At 57.3% G+C, this 25232-nt stretch overlaps 1 protein-coding gene across 1 annotated transcript in view; it reads left to right on the top strand.

Moving 5' to 3' along the window:
- The window catches only part of XXYLT1 (xyloside xylosyltransferase 1), a 38012-nt gene extending 21951 nt beyond the window's left edge, over positions 1–16061 (top strand). The window contains exons 3-4 of the mRNA XM_084530175.1: positions 143–275; positions 14930–16061. Coding sequence (XP_084386301.1) covers positions 143–275; positions 14930–15326 — 530 coding nt within the window. The 3' untranslated portion in view covers positions 15327–16061. The remainder of the gene's footprint in view (positions 1–142; positions 276–14929) is intronic.
- Positions 16062–25232: the final 9171 nt, after the last annotated feature.

Below are 25232 nucleotides of genomic sequence, written 5' to 3' on the forward strand. Positions count from 1 at the left end.
GCCCTGAATCAGCTGAGTCTTGCCCCCTGGGCTGACCCCACCAGGCCCACAGTGGGTATAACTCCTCGCCTCGCCTTGCCATTGGTAATCACTGGTCAGGATTTTGTCTTGCCTTACTCATTTTTCCTCCTTGTGCTTCCAGAAATAACACAAATCATCCAGGTAGACTTGGACCTGAAGTACAAGGCCAACATCCGAGACCTGTTTGAGGAGTTCGACAGCTTCAAGGAAGGAGCCGTCATCGGGATCGCGAGGGAGATGCAGCCGGTGTACAGGTACGGCCGCGTGCCCAGGGCACGGCGTGGGGAGGAGGGGGTGGGCAGCAGGTGGCCTTCGTATTTTCTGTTCAGCTCAGATCAGCCGTCGGAACAAAGTCTGGGGAGAAACAGCCTTCCTGCTGTAATCCCTGCAGGGGAATTTAATCTGAGATTTGTAGGCCAGTCTGAACACAGTGTACAGCACCGCTGTGGTTTCCTTGTTCTCATAGACAGTCACAAGGCTGTCAGAGCCAAGTTCCTGATAACAAGTGCCTAATCCATAAATAGATGCACAAAATACCTGTTGGAGGTGTGTTTGCCCAGCTGTTCCTGTTCAGGTGCTCTGACTGAAGTTTGGCATGTCAGCTTGTGTGCTGGGGTTCGGAGGTTTGGGCTGTGAATAATGCTGCTCTGCCCCAGCAGAGGTGACACCTCCTGTTCCAGGTGGACCTGGGATGAGTCTATTTTTGGCCACACTTGTGCATTGTGTTAGCCTGACGGGGGTGAGCGTGCAGCCAGGTGGCTGGCACTGCCTGGGGCCTGGCTCTGAGCAGTGTTTGCCTTTCGTCCTGCTATCCAGCTTCCCTCTTTGCTCTCCACCCATGTTTTCCACAAAATACCCAAGCTAGCATCCAGGGAATCCCACTGGCATGCGGTATAAGCAGAGCAGTCCGCCTGCTCTACTATTACTTGCAGTGAGTGTGAGAAACCTTTTGGGAAGTGCCAAAGATGACCAGCACGTTGGAGAGACGGGCATCCCGTCACATCAACCACAGGTGGGGCAGCTGCGGGTCCTTCAGTATCTGACCCCTGGCTTGTCTTGGCAGCCAAGTAACGAGTAGGTGCTGCTTGCAGCTGCAGTGCACCTTGTATTGAAGAGGTGCTCGCTCAGAGAAGCCTGAGGGGGACCTCTCTTGATGACCTGGGCTTGCAAGCATGCAGAGAGAATCACAGAACAGCTTGGGATGGAAGGGGCCTTAAAGATCATCTGGTTCCACCCCCCTGCCATGGGCAGGGATGCCTGTAGACCCGTGGTGTGCTGTGCAGATGTTCTGGTCTCTCCCAGAGCTGATGGAGGCTTTGGGACTTTGTCTCTCCCAGAAAAGACCTTCAGGTCCTGCAAGCAGCAGCCAGGCCAGGCTCAGCTGTTGGCAGCATTCCCGGTGTGGGAGCTGGGCGCTGCTGTCCCCTCCGTTGTGTGCAGCCCTGGAGCCGTGGATTCATTCCAGCTGTGCTTGAGGGTTCACTTCGTGCTCCCTGTGCCGGCTGTGAAACGTGCACAGGGCAAAATCCCCGCTGGGCGATCCGGAGGGGGTTCTGTTCACACACACAGACGTCGGGCAGCCTCAGCGGGAGGTGAAGGGCTCTGCTCTGACCGATGTCTGCACGGACCTGCAAGCTCCTGGCTGCTGGCGCTGTGCTGTGCTGCAGGACCAGCCCCGGTGCTGCACCCATGGGATCCCTGCTGGGGGGAGCCGGGTGCTGCGTGCCCCGTGGGCCGGTCACAGCTCTGCCAGGGCTCGCAGAGTGAGGGGCGAAGGCGCTGTGGCACGTGGGGTGTGAGGTGCAGGGGTAATGGGGTTAGCACTAATCGCACGTCGCTGTGCCATCCTGCTGGGGTCCATAACTCAGCTCTGCCGTCAGCCGGAGCACACGTGTCTTGAGGAAAAGTCAGCCCCAGCTTTCTGCCCTAAAAGCTGCTGGTAGCACGCAGCCCCAGCCTGGGGCCTCTCCTCAGTCCCATCTGCTGCCGCTCGCTTTGTTCCCCGGGTCACCACATGCAACGCAGTCGGGCTGAGCTAGAGGAGGGGTGGATTGGAGATGTTTTCAGGCATCGCAGGAGGTTCTAGCCCTGAGGGATGGTACGGCTGGAAATTGGTTGGTGTTTGAGCAGGTGCTGTGCTGAGTGGGATCAGATACCAGCTCAGGGTGGTACTTAAGTACACTGATTGAATTTAACATGTATCCTGCCAAGGATGAACCTCCGTTTTTGTTTTAATCCAGGGTGAATCAGATCATGAACTCAGGATGCCTTAATGACTTTTCAGCTGAGCCGAGTTTGAGTGTCTGAGATAGCCTGGCCAGATTTGCTAATCCTAATGGAAATGTTCTCAGGGAAAGATAAAAAAGCTTAAGAGCTCTCTGCCTTTTCTTTCCCTACTGGAAGCCCTAAGGAGATCAATAACTGAACCTGCAAAGACACGGCCAGCAACGCTCTTAGGCAAAGGCTGAGCTTGGAGCGAGTGTGCCTTAGCAGAGGGCAGGGTGTGCTGTGTGTGCCTGCTGCGGGACGGCCTCCTGCAGGAATCCAGAGGGTGGGACGAGGCTGGACACAGAGAGCAGTGCTCCAGGAGGGGACTGTTGGCGAAGCAGCCATGCAGACACTTCTCCAGGAGCCAGGGGGCTGCCCGCAAGCTGCTGGAGGCCAGGAGCAGAGAGCATCACGGCGCTGACCTGCGGAGCAGGGGGCGAAGCTGGCGTCCTGTGCAGAAGCTCAGGCATCCTCGAGGAGCAGGGCCGTGATGGGCACGTGAGGGACACCGGGTTTTCGCTGTGCACAGGGATTGCTGACACAGCAGCGGGATTGCTGCTGGCTAATTATAACTCCTCATTAGCGGAGGCAGCTCAGAAGGCGCAGTGGCACACGGGGCACTGGCACAGCCCATGTGGAGGTGGCCGGGGCCAGTGCTCCCATGGCAGCTGCCTGCTTTGCCAGCCCCAGTGTGGCCGTGATCCCTTCTGGCCATGTTTCATAGCTGCACCTCGTCCCCACCCTCTGCCTCATGTTTTGGCCGGGCTGTGCCGTGCTCTCCCCGGTCGGCAGTGCCCAGGGCACCCCCGTGGTGCTGCTCCTCGCTCTAGAAACGCGACCGACAGCCAGCAAGGGTCACGCCGCGGGCAGGAGCAGAGGTAGTGAATCATGCTGAGCAGAGAAAAGGGATTTGGACATTTCCCATGTTCTTTATATTAAACATATGAGAAAACAGATTGTCAGCGGAAAGGGATGGAGCTTGCCAAGTTACATCATTTTCTGCAACCCTCCACCAAGGTTTCAGCGACATTTCGATGATATAAGGTTGTTCCCAAACACGAGTTTGGGTTTTTTCGAAGTGATTTATGGATGGAGCTGAAGTTTGCGTGGCTTCTCCCAGGACTGTGGCTTTAGAGCAAATTGCACAGCACTGTTATTAGGGTATGAGTTTTGTCCTGGTGTCTCCAGTCTGAGAGCCTTGCTCGGTTCTGGTGTCCCGTGTGGTTATTAATCACCGCTGATCATTTCCTAGAAGCCAAATGAGAGCATACTCACGAGAGCGTTTCTGGTTGCTCATGCTGCAGAAATCATCCCCCCTGTGCCTAGCTGTGAAAAGCCATCTCCGGGGTCCTCCTGGCTCATGGGCTTGGCTGTGAGCAGGGACCGAGGGACAGCAGAGGCTGAGGTGTCTTCTCTGAAAGGCAACACCACACCCAGAGCACAGAGGGCTCCTGTATCCGCTTTGGGTGTCCTGGCAGGACTTTGGTGCCCAGAATGGTAAATCCAGCCCCAGCTAATTACATCCAATTGTTAGGGCTTAAATAGCAGAGAGAGAGAAGAGCTGCAGCTGAGCACCGTGCTGGGGCTCGGTCGGATTGTGAGCTTAAGCCTGCCTTGCCCAACAGGCCAGCTTCCTTCTGCTAGCCGCACAGCCTGTGGCAGTTCAATGAGGAGGGTGAAGGAAGCATTTCTCTGCCTGCACTCAGCCCCAGGTGCTATTCCTCCACGTTTCTGCCCGGGCACAGATCAGCTTTGCAGCATTTCCATGCACAGCCAGAGCTGGGATGGTGGCCGGCTGCCTGGAGGCGGTCTGCAGAAAAGGGCACACCAGGGGTACCGAGTGGGGCCACGGGGTGCTCGGCTAAAGGAGGAGATCTCCAGCACGGCAGGGACAAGGCAGGGCTGAAAAATGTTGTACAATTATCTGACCCGAGGCAGACCCTGCCCCGTGGCCTCCTGCTGCAGGCGGGGGGCTCGAGGCAGCCCAGCAGTAACAGGGCCTCGAGTGCTGCGCCTCGGGCTGAGCCCGCTGTCGGGTGGCTTTGATGTGCCGGCTCAGTCCTGGCTGTGTTGTGCTGCCCTTGTTGTGCTGTTTTGCTCTCCATGTGAAAACAAGCTCCTGCTGTCCCTCGTCACCGGCCGCCCTGTGTGGGGCGAGCTGTCCAAACGCGCCGCCTGCCCCCCGCAGGGCTCCCCGCACCTCCCTCCTCAAAGGGCTTCCAGGCAAAAACACGAGCTGGCAAAGCGCGAGTGTGTTTGTAAAAAAAAAAAAAAAAAAAAAAAAAAAAAAAAAAAAATCTTTGCTATTTTTATATTTTTAGCAAGTTAAATGTGTTCTAGGCGTGAAGCGGAGATGTCAGCTTGAGCCGTGCGATTTGCCACGCGCGCAGGTTGGGAGCACCCGCTGGGAAGGTGGCTGGGGGTGGGGGAGTGCTGCTGGGCAATGGGGGGGTCTCAGTTACCTCCTGCTTTCCCTCCCCACATGGCCCAGCTTTCCATGACTCCAGCTCTGCCCCAGGGAATTTATCCCGGTGTTGCTCCTCCGCTGTGCTCAAAACGTCTCCAGCGAGGCGCTGGGGTTGGATTTGCAGCCCCAGGCGGTGCCGGTGCCCTGCAGCTGCTCCCAGCACAGGAGCTGTGCTCCACGTGGCACTCGTGGCTGGGTTGTCCCCTGTGGGCCGGGACACGGCTGCACTCGGAGCACTGGGGGCTTGGAAGCAGCAGTGTGGGGCACAACGTCTGAAAGGTGAGGGCAAGGCAGCAAGGAGCCCGGAGCTTTCCTGAGCTGCTGCTCGCTCACAGAGCTGCGGGCTGGCAGGGACATGGGCAGGGTAAGCCATTCACTGACAGCAAAATGCCCGTGTGCCTTCTTCCCCGGGCTGCACGGTGGTGGGAAGAAGGATGGAGATCCATCAGGTCGCCGTGTTAGGTGCTCAGTCTTGATGCTCGCTACCTATTTGGCCCAGCAGAGGATGCAAACGTGTGCACGCAGGCATTTTTTGTAAGCAGTACACCATCTCTGGGAGGCAGAGCTGTTCCCCTCAGCTGCCGGGCTGCAGGCTGTGCTCTCCAGGCAGGGGCTGGGACTGCAGGATGCTCGGCTGCCGCGGCGGCGCTCTGAGCAGCGCTGCACGCAGGCGCTTACGGGAAATGGGGGAGCAGGAGAACAGGAGATAGGAAACGTCCCAGAGCCTGTCGGCGTATCCGGAAGGTAGGGGGAAACCTCCAGACAGCAAAACAGGATGGCACTGGAGTGTTTCCATGCGTTTGACTCATGCTGAAACAATGCCCGGGCGCTGTTTGTCTTGGACAAAACGTGTTGCTGTGAGCAAAAAGATCCCCTGGCCCTCCGCAATGAAACACTGGGCTTCAGTTGCTGCAGAGGCAGAGCTCCATCCTGCAAGGGGCTGGGTACCTGCAGCTGCCCCCTGCTCCCAAGGGAGCTGAGGACACTCAGTGCTGTGCTCTAGGCTCTTGGACACCCGTGGGTTTTCGGATGGCTCCTGCTCCCGCTCAGGATGCGGCCGGCGCCTCTGCCCAGCACCGATGTCTGTCTGCTCGTGTGCCTGCCTGCGTGGGAGCCAGGCCACGGCCGAGACCAGGGCCTCGTGCTTCTGTGTCAATGGTTTTGATAGAAAGATTAAAATCTGCATCTGAAGTTTGTCTGGTTCAAAAGGCTTCCCATGAAAGGATGTGCATCTGCGGAGTCGTGGTCTTAATTAAAAACCCTGCTGTTCCCTGCAGTATTTCAGCTACTGAGGCGTGCTGGCAGTGTCCTGCTCACCAGACTGCAAAGGGCAGGCGGTGATGTGCTGTATCAATATTTATGTTGTGCTGGGGCTCCCGTGCCAGATCCTGAACCAATTCAGCAGACCAGCCCCTCCCGTGCTCTGTCAGCAGCCCTGCTAACGGGTACGTGCTGCAGGTGCAGCCTGCCGCAGGCTCTCAGGGGGGCAGGCAAAGTGTCCCCAGGGCGTGCAGCAGATCCAGGAGCAGCCTGGCAGGACACACGGGACCGGGGGGCTCTGCATGGATGGCTTGGCACAACTGTGACCTCTCTGGAGGAGGGGATGGGGCACGATCAGGCATGAGCTGCAGGCTTGGGGTGCGCCCACGTGCACGCAGGCACGGCACGGGTCTCTGCCAGCACACAGCCAGGGCGTTTGGGGGAGCAGGGTGCCACAGCCCGGCCCTGCCAGCACTGCGTGTCCCTGGGCAAGGCAGCTGGGTGCTGGCAGCTGCCCAAGGGAGAAACTTGCAGCGTCCAAGCAGCCCCTCCGCTGAGAGGAGCGGGGAGACGCCGTGGCACTCCCAGAAATGTTCCGAACACTCTCAGAAGCGTTCAGGTTACAGGAGGCTTAAACCTGAGGTTCCTGGTGAGAGATCACCCCGATGGTGTGTGAGCTGCGGCAGGTTGGTGGCACTGGTGACACGGCTGCCCTCAGCAGCCTCACGCTGGGGATGGCACCCCAGGGCTGGATGGGTTCAGCACCAAGGGGGACCTGGAAGCCTCCCCAGCAGCCCTCAGCTTGCTGGGCAGTGCCGGCTGCTGGCTGCAGGGGTTGCAAAGCACGGCACAGAGATGCTCTGAGATCTGGCTGCAGGTGTGTGTGCCCACAGCAGGGATTGTCCCCACCTAACCCTGCTCTTCTGGACCTCCCAAATCCTCCTCAGGTGCATTCAGAGCAGCCTGCTGGCACAGGGCAGCTGCTGGCTCCTCTTGGCACCCAGACAGTGGGGCTGGGGAGCGCTGGGGTTGACCGCTGGTGCTGGATGTCCCTGGGGGCCTGGAGCTGCCAGTGTCACAGCAGACCCACACGAGACCCCCCCTTAGCATTGCGGGGTGAGATCCTCACTGCTGGCCCTGATGAATTACTATTTTATTACCCAAGGAGCTAATAAAAGCCTGAGGCATCTTGGAAATCCACGACGCTGGAAATTAGGAAAGTTTATCGTGCAGGAAAGGCTATCTGCATAAAAGGGCTTGCAAAGGATCCACACTTGAATCCTTTTATGGCTGCCAGGCTGTTTGTCTTTGCTCCTGCCTCAAGCCTAGGAAGAGCTCGAGCAGGGCTTGTTTTCGTGGAAGGGAAGAGGACGAGAAGCTTCGTCCTTGACTGTGGCCAAGCAGGAGCTGCTGGAGGTGTGGTGTGAGCTCGGTCCCACCGGTTTCTCTTTGTGCTCCTGTGCCTGTGCTCGCTCCTACCGTGGCCAGACCTCGCTCCCCTTCCTCCCCGGCCCCTTCTGCCGCTGGAGGGGTGAGGAAACCCTGCTGCTTCTACCAGCAAACCAGCTGGGCCTACGGGGCTGGGGGCAGCCACAGATCCCCTGGCATCATGGGCCCCTCCTCCCCGATTTGGAGGCTTTGCTCCTCTCCAAGTGCATTTGCTTGGGAGAGCAGGGAGCTCTGTCCTTCTCAGTGCCCTCTTGGAGAAGACAGGAGATCTTTGCCTTACCTTTCCAGGGGCACTAGTGGTTCATGGCAGCCTGCGCACAGCCCTGGGAGCCAGAGCCAAGCCGAACCCTTTGCACTTTGGATTTTACGCCATATTGAGGCTTTGAATTGATTTGTAGCAGGTGCTGCTGCTTGATGCGAGGGTGAAACGATTCTAGGAATTCTTTGGCGATTGCTACCAAGAAAAAGCCAAAATTACGGAACAAGCAGAACCTGAAAGGAATTGGCAGCAGAATTGATTTGGGGAATTTAGCGTTCCTTCCTGATGTCTGAAATCCCAGAAGGTAGGGGTTTTCGGTGCTTACATCTGTGCACATCACTAATGTGTAAGCCCCGTTGCACTCTCTCCCATCACCAACCAAAGCTGAAATGTCATTTAGAGCAATGAATAAACCTGACAGCATCTAACAACCACGAACAGGCATCGAGTAGGATTAAAGCTATTAATAATATTAGTTGTATTCCTGTGCCTTCTGAGATTCTGGGTGTTAAAATGAGTTTTTTTGAACAGCGACAACACGTGTGTACCTCAGGGTAAGGCACAGGACTGCTGGTGCTGCTTCCTCCACCCCAAAGCTGCTGTGAGCCCTCTGGCCCCATCCCACCAGGCTGCAGCTCCCGTCCCCGGGCAGTAGCACCACAGGGGCGTGGGGAGTGCCCTCATTAATCACCCAGTGATGAGCTGCGTTCTCAGGGAGTTTGCTAATTAGCCATTGCAGTGAGTCTGGTTTTGGATTGTTATGTCCATGCAGAAATAGAACCATCCAGAATGGATTTCCTGCCCCAAAACCAGGCCTTTCACAGGTTTGGCATGCAGACGGCCTTCTGGTAGGGGCTGTCACTGCACAGACATCATTTGTGCGTTACGTGGGAGATTTATTAGGGAATTACCAAAGCCTCTCTGAGCACTCAATCTGTCAATTCACAAGGATTTCCAGACGAGGTGTGGTGGCGGCGGGGCGTGTGGGCTGGATGCAGGGGCTGGAGGCACCTGCTTTGCCCCGGGGTGATGTTTTTAGCTCCGGAGCAGGCAGTACCCCAGCACTGCGGCTCTGGCACACCCCTGGGCGAGCCGTGCTCCCCAGCAGGGCGAAGCTGGGATTTCCTGGCTTACACAAGCTGCTCAGCTTGAGCTAAGGCGCTCCGGCCCGGGCTGGTACTGAACCTGTCCCCTCAGCTCCTTAAAGGGTTTAGCATTTGCACGTGGGAAATAAGCAATCAGCGACAAGGGCCACTTTGTTACAGCCTCCTTGGGCAGCAGGGAAAGTCCTGGCTGAGGTCTGGCAGCGCCGTGGCGGGGAAGGGGAGCGTCCCTCCATGCAGCTGGGGCTGTGCTGGTGCCGTGCTGGTGCTACCATCTGGGCACCTGGCCGGGGTTAGCATAGAGAAGGCTGCAGGGAGGTGTCCTGGCCACACTCTTCCTTCTTGCTGAGGATCAGGTGGGAAAGCTGCCTGCGGGTTGGCAGCGAGGGATGGTGGCAGCACCAGCCGAGGGGTGCTGAGGACACCAGAAGATGATTCTGCCCCCAAGTGCGAGGGTTAAACGCACCCCTGCGTGCTGAGCAAATGGGCTCAAAAGGCAGGCTCTGCTCCAACAGCACCGCCGTCTGCAGGGGGCATTGCCTCATGGGCACTGCCATCTCCCTGGGTGCCCCCTGAGCATCTCCCCTGGGTACTGGCACACCAACCCGCCCCAGGGTGTCTCCAGCTGGCTGTGCTGACCCTGCCAGCAGTGTTTCCCTGCCCCTTTACCTGTGGTTTCCAGCAGTTTTGCCGTGGCACAGCTTTGGAGCTGCCCATCAGGGCTGGTGACCGCAGGCGGGGAGGCAGGGGGGACGCTGGCTGCACGGGAGGAGACCGGGCCGGAGGAGCGCGTGCTTGGCCAGCAGGGGAAGTCCTGGTGGAAGTGTTTTTTTATCTGGGCTGCCTGGGCCCGGCGTTTGAATGCTTGGAAGTGCTGTTCTCCAGATGTTTCCTAGCACACGCAGGCTCTGTTTATAAACAGCGCCTCAAAGCAGAGCCCCTCGGCTCTTGCAGCTGCTGGCCCGGGGGCAGCGGGGCCGCAGGCGGGCGCTGGCAGCCCCGGCCCCAAACTCTTACGGTGTCAGGGGCCCAGGGTCACCGCTGGGAAGGAATTTTCCCCTCCCTTCGAGAGGGGCCACGGCCAGCCCGGTGGTTAACAAAAGCCTGAAATGCCTTCTCTTCCTTTCTCCTCCCCTCCTCCCAGCAAGCAGTTTCCTGCTGCTTTTCATCCCGGTGGCAGCCGGGGGCTCGGCGCTGCCTTCCTGCCCTTGCTGGAGGTCTCTCACTGCTGGGGGTGCGGGCACCGAGCCCTCCCCAGCGCCAAGGCCAGCGGTGCTGCAGGGAGGAGGGCACGGGGAGCCTCGGTGGTGGCTCTGCTGCAGCTTTGTGCTTGCTGGTGGCTTCAGCCCTGCCTTGGCAGAAGCGGGGGCTGCCCCCAGAGCATCCCAGGAGACCCAGTGTCCTGCATGAGCCTCCTGCGAGCCCCTTCCCTTCCATTTTTCCCCTTCCCTCACCCCCATGCTGCCAGGCAGTGCCTAGCCCCAGCCTTTTTTGCAGGTATCACCCTGCCACGTGGGCTGTGTGATTCACCCAGCTCTGCCTTTCCTGTGTTTTGGGGGAACTGTGTGTTTTACGCAGCTTGTCCCATTGTTGCGGAGCACCTGCTAATGCCATTTTTTCCAGAACCGCCAAGATGAGCCCACGTGTGCTTTCCCCATCGACCAGCATCTGCAGCTTCGTTTCCCGCAGAGAACATCGCATCGTACAGGGTGCGGCCAAAAACTGGGCGCTGGGCAGCTCGGTTAGAGAGGAAAAGCAGCAGGGGACGGGGTGTAGCTGCCAGCAGCACCCGCTGGGGACCTCAGGAGGCTCCCCCTTTCAAGATTTGGCAGCCCCCTCCCTGGGTCCTGGCAGCCAGCCAGTTCATCAAACCTCTGGGATTTTGCCCCCATGTTTTGCCAAAGCTTGAGCTGGGTAATTTCAGACAGGAAGGAGCAGAGGGGGGTGTGGGCTGGGATGGCTCCTCGGCTGGTCGCTGCGTTCCTCCTGGCGGTGTCTCCTCCGAAGAGGACACTCCTGGAGGCACCTTTCAGCCGTGTTCTTCTCTATCGCAGTCCCTGGAGGAGGAGAGGACGGAAAGCCACCATTAGAAGGACGAAAGCTGAGCCCTGCCCAAACACCTTTCCCTCAGTTGGCCCCAGCCCAGCGCTGGGAAGGCTGCGGCGCGGTGCTGGGGCAGGTTCCTGAGCCGTCGGCGCCTCGCTGTGCTCATCGCATCCTGCGGCTCTGCCCCGGCCCCGCATCCCCAGGGACAACCCGTCCTCCCCGGCCCCATCCCCGGCCCCGTCCTGCCAGGAGGAAGCACTGGAACAATCCTGCTCCATTCTCACCTCATCTCCCTGTAGTCAGCAGCGCTGCTGCCTGGCTCAGCCCTCTTGCAGCAGCCTGCCGGGGAGCGGCGTTGCTCAGAGCCTGAGTCAGTGGCCAGGGCCCCGCTGTCCTGCTGTAAAGGCACCTCCCTCTGGGGCTCTGCTCCCAGCCAGCGTGTACCAACCAGCCCACGTCCCAGCAGCTCGTCAGGCTGGTGAGTGTGAGGCTGGATCTCGGCTCTGCGCACCGAGCTTCCCTCTGGTGCCACGCCAGAAGTGCTTTGCTTCCTTTCCCGTGAGCATCCTCAGATCGTCTCTGCAGTGGCCTGGTGTCTGTGCCCAGGACAGAACTGCTCCTTGCACGGGCAGAGCCCTTTTCTCTCCTCTCCCTGCTTTAGATGCAAGGAGCGTTGCTGCCTGCACTCCCCAACGAGGCAGCGAGCCCACGGCAAGTGCTCTGCTCCCCCTTCCCCAGGAGGCGTGGAGACAGCTGTTCAAAAGCTGGGTCTTCCTTCCAGGGGAAATGGGCGCTTGGAAAAACCCTTTCTGCCCTGAACCAGCCAAAAGGGAATGCTGTAAAGACCGTAAAAAAAAAAAAGTGAGAAAATTCAGTTTTGAATCTGAAGCATTTAAATGGAGAACAGCACGGGAGTGCTGGTGCTGTACAGTTCCGACTCTCCTGCCTTTACTGCTCAGGAAATATAAAACGTGCTCCCGGCTGTCGTTATTAGTGGATCCGCATTTTCTGCTGGGATAATTCATCCGCTGGCTGCGAAGTCCCAGCCCTGGCCTTGGCTGGTCGCACAGCCCTGCACTGAGCCTGCGCAAGGCCCCTCGAGGCGCAGGGCATCCCAAGGAGGCCAGAAAGGTGCTGCAATTGTCAGCGATCTGCAGGAGCCTTAGCACTGCTCCAGCTACCCCGTGTTAAGAGCTGAACGCAGCTGCCTTCACCAAACGTTTGGATTTACATTTTCCTAGGGGGGGAGTACCCATCATGACTCCTCAGCTGTTGCAGGGGCTGATTTCCCTGCATCTTCTTACATCTGAATTAGTTCGGCTCCCAAGCACGGGAGCATTTATCACCTTTGGGTGCGAAATCCAAGCCGTGCTCGGACAAATTCCTCTTTTCTGTGCAGCTGTGCTGAGCCTTCGGTCAGCGCCTGGCAAATTCGGAGAGGAATCGGTCAGGCTTAATTTATTCTCTCTAACAGCAGCAGCGTTTCTCTCTGACAACTTCACAGCAAGGTGCAAAAACGTGCTGTAGCTCTGCCTGAAGGGTTGGGGCTGGGAGGAGAGAGCAGGGCTGCCCCCCCCTTGTCAGACAGCGGGGCTGGGGGGCGCAGGCTCCCCCCTGGCTGCCCCTGCCCTACAAACTCTGCCAGCTCCCGGCTGCCCCAGCTTGCAGGGGATGCAGCTCCGGGGCAGAAGACCCCATCCCGATTCGTGGGGGTGGGTTCAGCCCCAGCAGAAGCTGCTTGGGTAATGGCAGGGGACGAGTTCAGTTCCTGCAAGTGGGAACAGCTCGTGTGCACGGCGGGGTGTGCTCGCTGCCCCGGGGCTGTGCAAGGAGCCAGAGACGTTTTTGTGCTGCTTGCTTAGGTAGTCTAATTTTTTCCCAATTGAATCACTCTCTTGAGTTAATTTTGTGTGTTCCTAAACTTGCAACACTGTTCTCCTTGGCAGCTGGAAATGAGCTAGGGAGGATCACGCCTGCCAGAGCTGCTGCATCTGAGCCTTCCCAGGGCTGCAGATGCTGAAGGCAGTGCTTATTTAACTAATGAGATCTTGCTATCGGGTGTCTTTAAAAAAAAAAAAAAAAAGAAGAAGAAGAAATATTTCTGCTACTTGGAGGGATTTATTTCAAGCCTTTTTGCACAGCCTCAAAACGAGGCCAAGTTTTGATGCGGCGCTTCCCTGTAATCACCTCACAGCGACGATGCTGCGTGCTCTGCTACCCTGATCCCATTAAATGCAGGGTGTGGGGTAAGCAGTGGGATGTTTGGTGTGTCCGAGCAGGTGAGCGGTGTTTGGGCATCCCACCGGGGGGGCACCTTGCGGGCTCTGAGCCCAGCTCTCACCCTCCCAAACCACAGGCTCATGCAGCAGTCCCTGAGGTGTTCCTGGTGTGGTCGAAGCCATCTCGCCCGCCTCCAGCTGGGTTTGGCGGCCCCATACCCACGGCGGCCAGGCTGAGCCGGCCCGGGCCCGCTCTGTGTTTGCCATCGTGGAGCTTTTGTGCGAGCAGGGCCGCGCTATCGCTGCCGGCACTGGCCGGGCTCGGCATTGTGTCCTGTCTGCTGCCAACAATGTCCCCGCAGGAAGGGCAGGAGCCGGGCTGGGCCAGCCGTGGCACTGCGCCTCTCCTTCACAGCGGGGCAGGACGGGCTGCGGGCTGCCCAACGGGGTGCTGCTCGGAGGGTCTCCATGCAAACCGTGCTCACTTGGGCCCCGGAGAGCATTTTTGGCAGGAAGGAAAAGGGGTTGAGCTGGTTCTGCAGGGAGCTCCCGTCCCGCGGTTGCTGCCGGAGGGTTGGTTTTAGTGGCTGCTCGCCGCGGGAAGGGCGGGGAGCGGTTCCTGCGCCGCGCACGGGGCGCTGGTGGGGGAGCAGGGCCAAAGCTGCGGTCATGGGGAGAGACAGCGAGCACCAGGGCACAGCTTGGCCTTTCCCCTTCTCTGTCATCTCCCTCAGCTCGTGCAGCGGGGCTCGGCTTGGTTGTGAGCTCCTTCCTCTGGAAACGGGTGATGAGGATAGGGATGGCTGTCACGGGAGGGCTGAACTTCGGTATAGAGGCCCAGATAATTCAGAAGATGCACAGTGTGCCTATCCAAGAGACCCCCAAACCCCTTGGTGTCTGGTTTGCCTCTGTTCTCGACCTTCCCATTCACTGCTTCCACCCCTGATGGGTGCTGAGGGACCAGGGGCCGTGCTGACTGTGAAGCACACGGAGGTCCCCAGGAAGGACGCAGGGCTGAATGGGAGCCACAGGCCCCAAATCCACGTGGTGCAAGGCAGAGGCCCTGGCTGGTGGGGGTCTGCAGAGCTGACCCCAGGCAGGGGGCTCCGAGGGGGACAGGTCCTTAGGAGCGCAGTGAATCGCAGGTGTGGTGGCTCAGGACAGCTCTCTTTTTATCCTGCTCAGCCCACTAGTGCTCTGGAGAGAAGTAAAACACGCTGATAGAATTCACAGCAGTGCCCAGCTGTGTCCTGCAGCCAGACCTGACCTTTGTAGGGCTCCCTCGGACACCCTGCGTGCCAGCTCCTGCTCCCAGCTCGGGGGAGCGCTGCGGGGATGCGGCGCCGAGCAGCCGAGGGGTGCACGTGGTCGGCTGACCTTAGGGCGAGGGATGTGATTCCCTCTCCCTGCACAGCCATGTGAGCAGTCACAGGGTCCTGCGCCCAGCTCACTCGCCCGAGGATGCCGAGGAACACAAAGGAGGCTTTAGGAGAGGGCAACAAGAGTGGCCTGAGGTCTGGGCGATATCCTGTGCGGGGAGGCAGAGGGCAGCCCGCGAGGCACGGGGCTGCTCCGGGGGCCGGATGCCTCCAGCCACCAGAAGACAGCGCTGAGAGCCCGGGGGGGGCTCTTTTGTCCTCTTGAAGCTGTTCTTGTACCTGGCAGGCATATGTGGAGGGGAATTCACGTCTCAGCACAAGGTTTCAGTCTTTTGCATTCTCAGAGGTGCTCTGAGCATTCACAGGGTGCATCCAATTCTCATTTCCAGGCCTGCCCCGAGTGCTGTTGGCCACTTTCTGTGCTCGCTCACCCCCTGTTCTCTCTGCTCTCTCCCCAGGCACACCTTCTGGCAGTACCGCCGCGAGAACCCCAAAACCAGGGTGGGGGAGCCCCCTCCCGACGGGCTGCCCGGCTTCAACAGCGGCGTCCTGCTCCTCAACCTGGAGGCCATGAGGCGCTCCAAGCTCTACAACCAGCTGCTGGAGCCCGCCATGGTGCAGAAGCTCACCGAGAAGTACCGCTTCAAGGGCCACCTTGGGGACCAGGATTTCTTCACCATGGTGGGGATGGAGCACCCAGAGCTCTTCCACGTGCTCGACTGCACCTGGAACCGGCAGCTTTGCACGTGGTGGAAGGACCACGGCTACAGCGACGTCTTTGACCAGTACTTTCGGTGCGATGGTGAGGTCAAAATTTACCACGGGAACTGCAACACCCCGATCCCCGAAGACTAGGGCAGCAATTCCTCCGGGAGCAGCTCTGACTGCAGCAGTGCTGGAAAGCTGTGCAGAGCTGCAGTGACTCCAGTCCTCCAGAAGGGACCAGTGCACCAGTCCCTCCAGAAGGGTGACCAGCCCTGATCTGTTGCATCCCAGGGAGATCCCTGAGCCCTGGGAATCCCAAGAGGGTTCAGTTTCCCACTACCCCTAGTCTCACCCCTCCAGGAGTTAGAGCAGGACGTTTATAGTGGATATGCCTGGGTTCAGCTCCTGGCTATCCCTTAGGTCTCGGGGCACGTCCACAGTGCTGTCTGTGCCACAGCCCCCAGGGACAGCTTGGGGGCTGGCTCCATGGGTGCTGTGCAGCATCGTGCTGCCTGACAGCAAGATTTCAGAGCCAGGTGGTTGGGTTTTGTTTTGGCATTCCTTGGTGGCCCATTTTGCACCTCATGCAGAGCATCAGTCTGGTCCGTCTCGAGAGCAGACACTGTCCTCAGGTCATCTTCCTTTTGAGCATTCCACAAAAGCGAGAGGGTTTCAAGGACTGAAAAGCTGCTTTAAATTTGGGTTACTTGTGAACAAAAATTGAATGCTAGATGAGCTTTAAAGCCTTCCTCTGGTTCTCCTTAGCAATAAAAGCTTTACTGCGATACCTTGTCTTAAAAGCATTCAGCGAGCGTGTACAAATTGGTTCATTTTTCTAGCTTTGCCTTTAACCTTTTGTACTGTAATAAAGCTGCAAACGCAAAACCCACTTGGCTGTTTTTCTGCAGCACGACTGAAGTCCTGTGCCGTGGGAGGTTTTGTGTTCTGTTACGGTGATTGATAGGTGGCTGATACGTACCTGATGGGCAGATGGAAGCGGTGCCCTGCGTGGCTTAGCACTGCGCCTAATGAGATGCCTGCCCCCAGCGAGCGGTGCGATAAATCCTGCCCTGATCCACTCACTGTGCTTACCGCAGCGTGTGCACACCACAGGGGTGGCGACCAGCAGAGACAGATGATAGTGGCCGGGCCATGCTGTTGCACCAGCAGCAGCCACACGTGTGAGCAAGCCCTGTCCAGGCTGAAACCTGTCGGTCCCTGGCTGCTCCATCTCCCAAACCATCCGGGAAGGCAGCGCTGAGATGAGCTCCAGAACCAGCAGAGGCTGTTAGATCACCGGGATGGCTTCACCACAAAAGAGCTGTGGTGCAGAGAGGTTGGACTCCTTGGGGCTTTTCAGAACGACTTGGCAAGCCCTTGGGCAGAGGAATAGTTTCCCCGGAGGAGGAAGAGGAGGCAGAGGAAGGACACTTCTCCCCTCCCAGCTACCTGGAAGAGGCTGTAGCTGGTTTACAACTGGGGAGGTGTGTTAGGGCATCGATGGCTGCTGCAGCTCGCAGCCCCCATGCTGGGGCATATTAAAAAGCTCATCACTCCCCATAGCTGGGGCTTGTCCGGGAGGAGCTGGGGCCTGTCTGCACTGCAAATCGCCAGGCTCCGGGCTGCAGTGCCCCGCTCCCAAATACATCCTCTGTCTGCAGGTCGGTGGGAGGTTGCTGTAGGAGGGGATGTCACAAACACAACAACCCACTTCCAGAACTGCTTTTTTTTTATAAACTGAGCTGGCATGTGTCCGTGTGTGTGTGTGCGCATCTGTGTGACATGCACGTGTGAGAGAGAGTTGGGGACTTAATTACAGCTTAACCTAGTAACGGCAGGCGCAGCATGTGGCAGGAGTTCCCTGGCTTCCCTCACCTCTGCCTGTGAATGAACCAGCGCTGCCCAGCAATGCGGAGGAAGCTCTCCTCCCTCTGACCCATACAAGGGCCCCGGGCTGCCTCCCTGCCGCTGTCCCACGCTGACACCACGGCTAGATTTTGGGGAGTCTCCGTGGCTCTTCCTCCACGTGGTGCTCCAGGAGAGGTGCCCAGGCACAGCTCCGAGCCTGGTGCATTGCTGAGGTGCAGGGACAGGGGTGACAAGGAGCCACCCAGGGCAGGGGTTTCCCCAGCCCCTGGCATTTCCAAGCCTTGCATGTGGCTGGGGCAGCCCCAGAGGCCACCAACGCAGGTGACACGCGCCCCTCACCTGTCCCCTGCAGTGACACGGGGCTTTCTGGTGCTCGCTGGGCGGAACAGAGAGAGGGCAGGGCTTCCTGGCGTGGTGTCACAGTCCCGTGGTTGGCATCACTGCTCTGTCACCGTGCTGGCACCTCCCATTGACCCTGCAATTACCTTGAGCAGCTGCCCAGGAACACCCCTCTGGGCACTGCCGCCGCGGGGAGGACTCAGCTGGGGCACGGCGGTGGCACTGGTGACACACGGGGCTCCTGCGGGAGCCATTTCCACCCGGGGCAGGAAGGGAGAGCCAAAGCCCCGGCACTATCAGGCTGACGTGACTGGGGACACGGCGGGTCCTGGCGTCTGGCCTTGGCTGCACGTGCCCGGGGCCCTCTCCCTCACCCTCCGGCCCCGCGTGGTCCCTCGGGACGTGACGCAGAGCCGCTCACTGCTGCACATAGCCCTGCACGGCTCCACTGGTGGCTCCACTGAACAAGCTGAGGAATGGCCAAGATGAGCAGCGAGACACCCTGTGGCTGGGCACGGCCCCGGGGATCATCCCTGGCGTCACCCCGTGTCATGCTGTGTCACCCCATGTCACGTTGTGTCACCCCATGTCACCCCAGGGAGGATGCTAGTGCCTCATCCGATGGAAAAATAAAAACCCTGGGGGTTCTGTTCCTGCAAAGGGGGAGCTTCAGACCTGGCAGTACAGCCCTTTGTAGAAGATCAGGCTGGGAAGCGGCTCCGTTTCTCGTCTTGCCGGACTTGGCGTCGTTCAGCATTCACGAGGAGCTGCGTGTAAAGCAAACAGCATCGCCTGATCCCTGCTCGGCTTGGCTTTCAGGTCCGCGTTCGAGCTGCATGGGATTTTTGCTCACCTCTCCTGCGTTGCGTAATGCTGTCAGTGTTTATTCTCTTACTCATTTGTACTTCTTTCCCATTTGAAATGATCAATTGTTGGTATAAACTCACCTAGGGAGCAATTACTGTAAGCCTAACCCAAACAGGCGCTGGGGGTGATCCATTAAGCAACGCAGCCGCCCTCCCCTGCTCGCTGCTCCCAGAGGACACGCTATTTACTTTGCAGCTCTCTGCTATTCATACCGAGCGCACTTCGGTCAGCGTGCCAAGAACAACACAAAACATAACAACAGGCTTAAGCGCTGGGATGCAGTTTCTGACTCTGCAAAACAAAAAAGCCACCCTATTATTTTTCCCTCCTAAGAAGTGCCCGCTGCAGCAGAGCGGGGGGGGCTCCCTGACCACCTCGCTGTCCTCGGGAAGGCAGCGGGTAGCATTACAGCTGCCCTCAGGGAAAGCAGAAAGGGAAAAAAGAGGATGTTTGGAGCAGGGAGGCTGGGACATGGGCAGTTTATCCTTTCAGCACAGCTTTTTAGTAAGCTTCACTGCTTTGTGAGCTTTTCCTCAAACGCTTTGCAGAGCCACAGAGGGGCACCTGGCTTGGGAGCGCTGCAGCCAGGTTTTGGTAGCTCCGTCTCTTACTGTCTTGAGCTTCTGTGGCTTAATTACTGATTGCTGAGAAATTGCTGCCTGGTCCTGTAATTCTTTCAGAGCTGTTGGGGTTTGCTCTGTGAAATCTGGGGACTTCTTTATTTGCCAACCAGCTGCTAATGGGGGGAGCAAATTATGTTGTGGAGATATTTCAGGGGAATTAGCTGCATTGTGCCTAAGATTTCAAAGTTAATTTAGGCAATTTGCCTGTTGGGGAGCAAAAAAAGAAAAGCTGAAACAAAGCAGAGTTTAGAGCTGGCAGAATCTACCATGGTCTGGTGGTTTGTACCTGAGGACAGAGATGCTCGGCAATCCCGTAGCAGCAATTTGTCACCCTGCTGGTGACAGTCCTAAAGCGGCTCAAGCCACGGGCTGCACACTCACAAGGGCACTGCATGAAGTTTCTCCCTTTATTTCCTACAGACTGCTTGCTGTAAGTACATTTTGCAGATATTGAAAGGCTCGGGGCCTTTGTCGTAACGTACCCCCTCCTCAGATAAATGGATCCTCTCAGGGACAGATCCTTTTAGGACAGTCTCCGTCTAGGGAACAAAACACCTGCAGATGGCCTGTGGCACATGCGGTTCTAGGCACCACATCAGAAGGAAGGGTTCTTTATTTTTTCCTGCATGCTTTTTACTTTAAAACTCATCTCTTTTCTATGCTGGAGGACTTCTTGGGCTACCTGGGGACCACAGCAAAGACAAACCCCTCCAGGAAGACCCGCCGTGCTCAGAAGAGGGAAGTTTCATTCGGGGCACTTAAAAACACCGGCAGCAGCAGGGAAAAACACAGGGCATGTGAGGTTGAGCGCCTTGCCTCTGGAGGGGGGTGCAGAGAGCCGGCCAGGTGAAGGATGCTCAGCTGAGCTGAGTCCCTGTGGGCCTGCAGGAAAACCAGTCAGACGTTATCTCAATCTGCCATGTTCAGACAGTCTCCAGGACCAAAACAAGTCCTGCCGCTGGGCAGCATCTCTGCTCAGTGGTTTGGGAAGTGTTTGGTGCTGTAGGGGCTGCAGTGCTCCTCCCGAGCAGAAACTGATGGAGGAGAAAATGCCAGATGGCGAAACAGCCACTGGGGCTGGCACTCCGTGCCCACGCTGACCCACCCGTGCTTCATGTTTTCAAAGCAGCAGACACTGCAGAAGTAGGAAATGCAAGAAGTCAGCAGTGTTAAACCAAATGCAATAAAATATGCTATCATGAGTCATTTACTTGTAAACCTCAAAAATTTTTCAGCAGATCCTGCTGAATTTCTTCCGCCAGTCATCACTATGGTGAAGTTTTTCCAGCAGAGAACAAGGGTGATATAAAATGTGAATAGCATTTGATCGACTTCTCCCCTCAAGAGCTATATGTAGTAGGATGCATTATTGGATAAGAATGGGGGAAACATTTAAATAACACTGGGCTGAGGAGGGAGTGCCAAGGCAGTCATATGCTTGTCATAAAAACTGAGCACTGGATTGTTAATGAATAAATGTGACAGCTAAATCTGGGCAGGAGCACAGCCAGGCTGGGTGCAGCATCATGCACAGATCCTGACAACTGCTCTGTGGTCTCAGGCACGAGGGTGCAGGTCTGCAGCCCCTCCTGCCCGAGGGTCTCTGCAGCCCGTGCCCACTGAGCCCCTGCAAAGGGCCCATGTCATCCTGCTGGGGAAGGAGCAGCTCTGGGAAGCAAAGATCCCCCCGTCCCCAAAGCCACATTTGGGGCAGGACGGGGAGCTCGAGCTGCCACCGAGCTCCCGAAGTCAGCAGGGCAGGAATGCTGCGGGCAGATGTGAATTACATGTAATAGCCTCAGCTGCATTTATCCTGCTCGAAATAGCTTTGCTTTTTGCGGATCAGTTGTTTGGAAACCATAATTGATACCCTCTGCGTCCTTTATAGCTGCTTGTAAAATATGGCCCCGTGGTGATGCAAGAGCAGGCGTGAGCCTGACCAGAGGTGAATCCAGCCCAGCACAGCGCCAGGCTGACGGCCAGCCGGGGTCTGTCTGTCTGGCCCCTGCCCGGGGAGCCATTTGTCCAACACTGCCCGCTTGGTGGCTGTGGGCACAGGGCAGGCATGGGGCAGGGGCACTGCACCTCGTATGGTCGGTCCAGCTGCCCAGTGAAGTTCAAAACAGCGAAAGGCGTGCTAATTCCTCGAAATCCCAGGTGTGGGAGCGCGGGGCAGGCCCTCGCTGCCAGCAGCAGCCCAAGAGGCGGTGCGGTTAGCTGCTGCGGCGCGGGGATAGCCGGGAGCCCGACTCGTTTGCTTCCTTCTAATTTCTCCCCCAGAGACCAGATGTCGCAGTCTCTCATGTACAGAAGATCAAACCGTGTTATTTTGAACCACGCCTGGTAAAAGCCGCGTGGTGGCTGTGGAGGAGCTGCGGAGCCGTGCCGCGAAGCTGAGGCGGGGCTGAGAGGGCAGCAGGCTGGCACCAGCAGCACGTGGCCTGCCGGTTACACCGAAACGATAACTTTGGCTATGATAACAGGCTGCCAGCGATAAGGGAGTGAATCCCACACAGTAGTGGAGCCAGCAGGGCACCGGGTACCTGCACAGGACCACGGGCACCTCCTCTGCCCCATCCCATTGCCCACTGTAGGCCGCGGCCCGGTCCCGCACACCAGGGCAGGTCTCGGGGCCGGGAGCCATGAGGAGGGAGCCATGAGGAGAGCCCCGCAGGTGGCAAAGCACGAGGCTGGCTGGCCTGTCAGGGCTCGCCCCGGCATCGCCGTGTGCTCAGAGCCGAAAAAATGAAATCTCCCCTGTAATCCCAAATTCTTTTGATGATGAGAAAAGGCAATTGAGAAGTTTTGTTGCACAACCTCCAAGATCAAATGGAAACTTATTTAGAATGCTCTTTGTTGTGTTACGTGGCGTACAGGCTCAGCAATTAGCTGGAAGCAAATATTCCTCCTCATTTTCCTGGAGTGTGTGGTAGAACAGTGTCTCACAAGTTTAACATCGCCATTATCATGTACAAACATTGTCAAAGCTCAAACCATTTGCCTGTAGTTTGCTTTTATATTTTCAAATGTTCCCAAAGCAGCCTCGTTGCTGCCTGGGCAATAACCAGACGATGGTTTGTTCTCTTCAGACTGCCATAACAAACAACCGCTGGAAATACTTTGATGCTTCTACAGCTGGGAGTATCAATCAGAGAGAATGCCTGTTTTACACAAATCTTTAATAGATTTTTGTTTGTTTGTTTCAGCTGAAAGGAGGTCCAGTGTACTGTGTGCCATATGGAGAGCCCTGGTCCCCCCCACCCCATGGCTCCCACCTCCCTCCCAGCTGCAGCCCCGGCTCCATCACGCCTCCTGCTGCAAAATCTGCTTTGCCTCCGATACGCTTGTGCGATAACAGGGATCTGGGGGCAGATATTTGTCCTTTCTGTAACTCCTAGGGACATAAACAGCATGTTGTGGCCAACCGAGCACACTGAGCTTGCAACGCTCCTTGCCCGGCTTGTCTGCAACCTGAAATCTTCCTGCGAACTGGGATTTGTATGCATGGGGGCTGTGCTTGATGGGGAAGGAACACGTTCAGATAGACCAATGGTCTCTGGTCACACACGTTTGATGGTGGAAATAAAGATTGCAGAGAGCTGTATGAACAATGATAAATGCTTCTCACAGAAAGGGCAGCTAATCCCAGAGGCTTCAGCTATTTTTCCTCATTCAGAACTCTGCTAGGTGGAAATACCTGCCAGCACTTCTGTCGTTAAAGCCTGAGAGCTTGAGAGCAAACTAAAAACCCAGTGCTGGCTGCATTGATTCCAGTAAACAATTTCAACCCCTAAGAAAAAAAAAAAAAAGCCCACTTCCCGTGGGTTTTGCCTGGGGTCTTTGGGTATAAATCAGAGCAAAATCAATCTTGTGGGGCAGCCCACATGCAGGGTCAATGCCTGGGACTCATGAGGCAGACCTGTGGTGAGGCCATGGCCCCTGCAGACGTGTGCCACCATCCAGGAGCAGGAGCCACCAGCAAGGAGGGACAGGGGACACGAGGAGCATCTCAGCTGGTGGCAGGGCACCGTCACCAGCTCAGGGCACAGGCTGGGTGACCAGGGACTGCTCCTGCTCTGCAGATGGCCTTGGGTCCCACCACAGCGCATCTGCTCGGAGGACCTGCCGGCACTTCAGTGTCTGCAGGGCTGTGCCCTGCTGTGAGAACACTGTCCTTGTTAAGCAGCAGCACCACACGGCTCCTCCTTGATTAGATAACCATCTTTAAGCCCCAGACTTGGGTGTTTTGGGGTCTGAGCAGCTTCTGCTGCAACACAGGGCCTTGTGGAGATGTCTGGTCACAGACACCTTGCTCTGTAGCCCTCACACAGGGAGGAGATGCACACCCGGCCTCTGGTGTACCAAGAAAAATCATGTCTCCATCCCAATTTCGGGGGCACCGGGCTATTTAGGGCAACCCTGAGCAATTCTGCAGTGCTCTGAGAGCCCCATGTCACTGGGACATGAAGAATGGGGACAGATTTGGTGCTGCATGCTGCCTGGCCAGGGGAAAGTCCCGAACATTTGCTGTTCCTCCTTTCCAGGTCATGCCGTAGCCAGGTCCTGTTCTGCGCAGTGCATGCTGCATTAGGAGAACATCAGCTGTATTTGCTGCATGGATTTATGTTCACAGCCTGTGAACCTATGGCTCCAGAGGGAAAAATGATAGCATGAAAGATAATACCTGCTGGCAGCTTTTGCACCAGCCAGAAGGAGGCACGAATTATCTCCAGTAGTTATCAGTCATGCTTATAATGCAGAGCTCCTTTCAAGATGTGGTGGGACACGGGATTTTTACACATTAAATGTTAAAAGGCAGTGTCAGCTTTCACAGTAATTTAAGGCTGGTGTTTGTTCCTGCCTTATTCTGGCTTCCTAAGTACACCAAGGGACATCTTTCATCTTTTCGGGAGGCTTATCGTTATTAGACATCATAAGCAAAAAGCTTTAAGCAGGCTCACCAGTGCTCGTAGACTGGCTTCATTCAAAATGCAGGGCGTTGCTTCTGCCCCTGCTATGGGACAGTTGGCCAAGGGGGAGCCAGCTGCGTGCAGGGGCTGTGTGCAAGTCTTGCACAACGTCACCGCCCGATTCCCAGACGTGCTCTGCTCCTGCATGGGGGAGAGGAACCACCGAAACTGGGCCACGGGCCAGTCTGCACCCTGGTGCTTGTGGGGAGCAGCCTTCAGTGCTTCGCAGCTGGGTTCCAAAACATGCAGCCTCCTGTCCTGCCGGCCCCTTGCACTCCTCCCCTCTATCAGGAGCTGTGGCTGCAGGCAGGCAGCAATGTCCTGGCCAGCCGCCACCTCTGCACGGCTGCCCAGGAGCCGGCGGTGCCAAGGGGGCCGTGATGGAGATGTCAGGGACCACGAGGCTTGCAGCAGTGCAAGGAGCCTCAGATTTGGTGACAGCAGCCGGCCCCTTCAGCATCCCAGCCTGGCACTGTGGGGGGCTCTGCGAGGAGCCGCTGCATCCCCAGGCAGGAACAGCCCATGACAGAGAAGCCAGGGGCCTCCGCACCAGCCTGGATTGCAGGACCCACCTTTAGCCAGAGGCTCAGGTGCTGTGCTCGGCCCCTTGCAGTCTGGAGCACGCGTTCCCTTCCCTCTGCGGGTCTCTAATCATGCTCCTGACAGTCACCCTCTTATCCGCTCTTCTATTTCTGGCATGCATGTCAAAGATGACAGGATATTAATCAGCCAGGCGTTCTTTATTGCTTCTTGTCAGCAGCGAGCTCTCTTCTAGAAAGGTGTCTCACCCCAGGTTTGTGTAGGAGAGGCTCCATCAAAGCCGGGCAAGCGATGAGGCTGCTGGGACCAGGACTTGTTGCCCCAGGCTGATGCAGCAGGGGCTCGGGAGGCACAGGCTGGCAGCTGAAAACCCAGGTCCCTGCCTGGGGCAGCAACGCTGCGGGACCCACGGAGCGCCTGGGCTTCAGGCACATCCACTCCAGCCCTCGTCCCAGCTGCTCCCACTGCCAAGTGCCTTACGCAAGCTTCTTACCTCAGAGCGATCACAAGCCGGACTGATACGGGTAACACTAATCGCATGCATGCCAAGATCCCTTTCCCATAAAACCGTGCTAATTGACACTGATTGCGTTTCCCCGCTCCAAGTCCTTTATCCATGAAATCTGGCAGTGGCCGTCCCGTCCCGTGGCACAGGACGGGTGCCAGCAGGGGCTGCATGGACCTGGGACATCCTGTTTACTCCGGCCAGGCGATGGCAGGTCACCAGCACCAGCACCGGGGGAAGTCCCCGGCACCTGGGGACACTCATTAGGTGGTTCCTCACCCGGCTCCTTTACGCCCTGCCATGTGTCAGAGCTGCTGATTTAAAAATCTGAGCTCGGTAGCTA

The sequence above is a fragment of the Aythya ferina genome (assembly GCF_964211825.1).
Source record: "Aythya ferina genome assembly, chromosome: 9".
Lineage (NCBI taxonomy): Eukaryota > Metazoa > Chordata > Aves > Anseriformes > Anatidae > Aythya > Aythya ferina.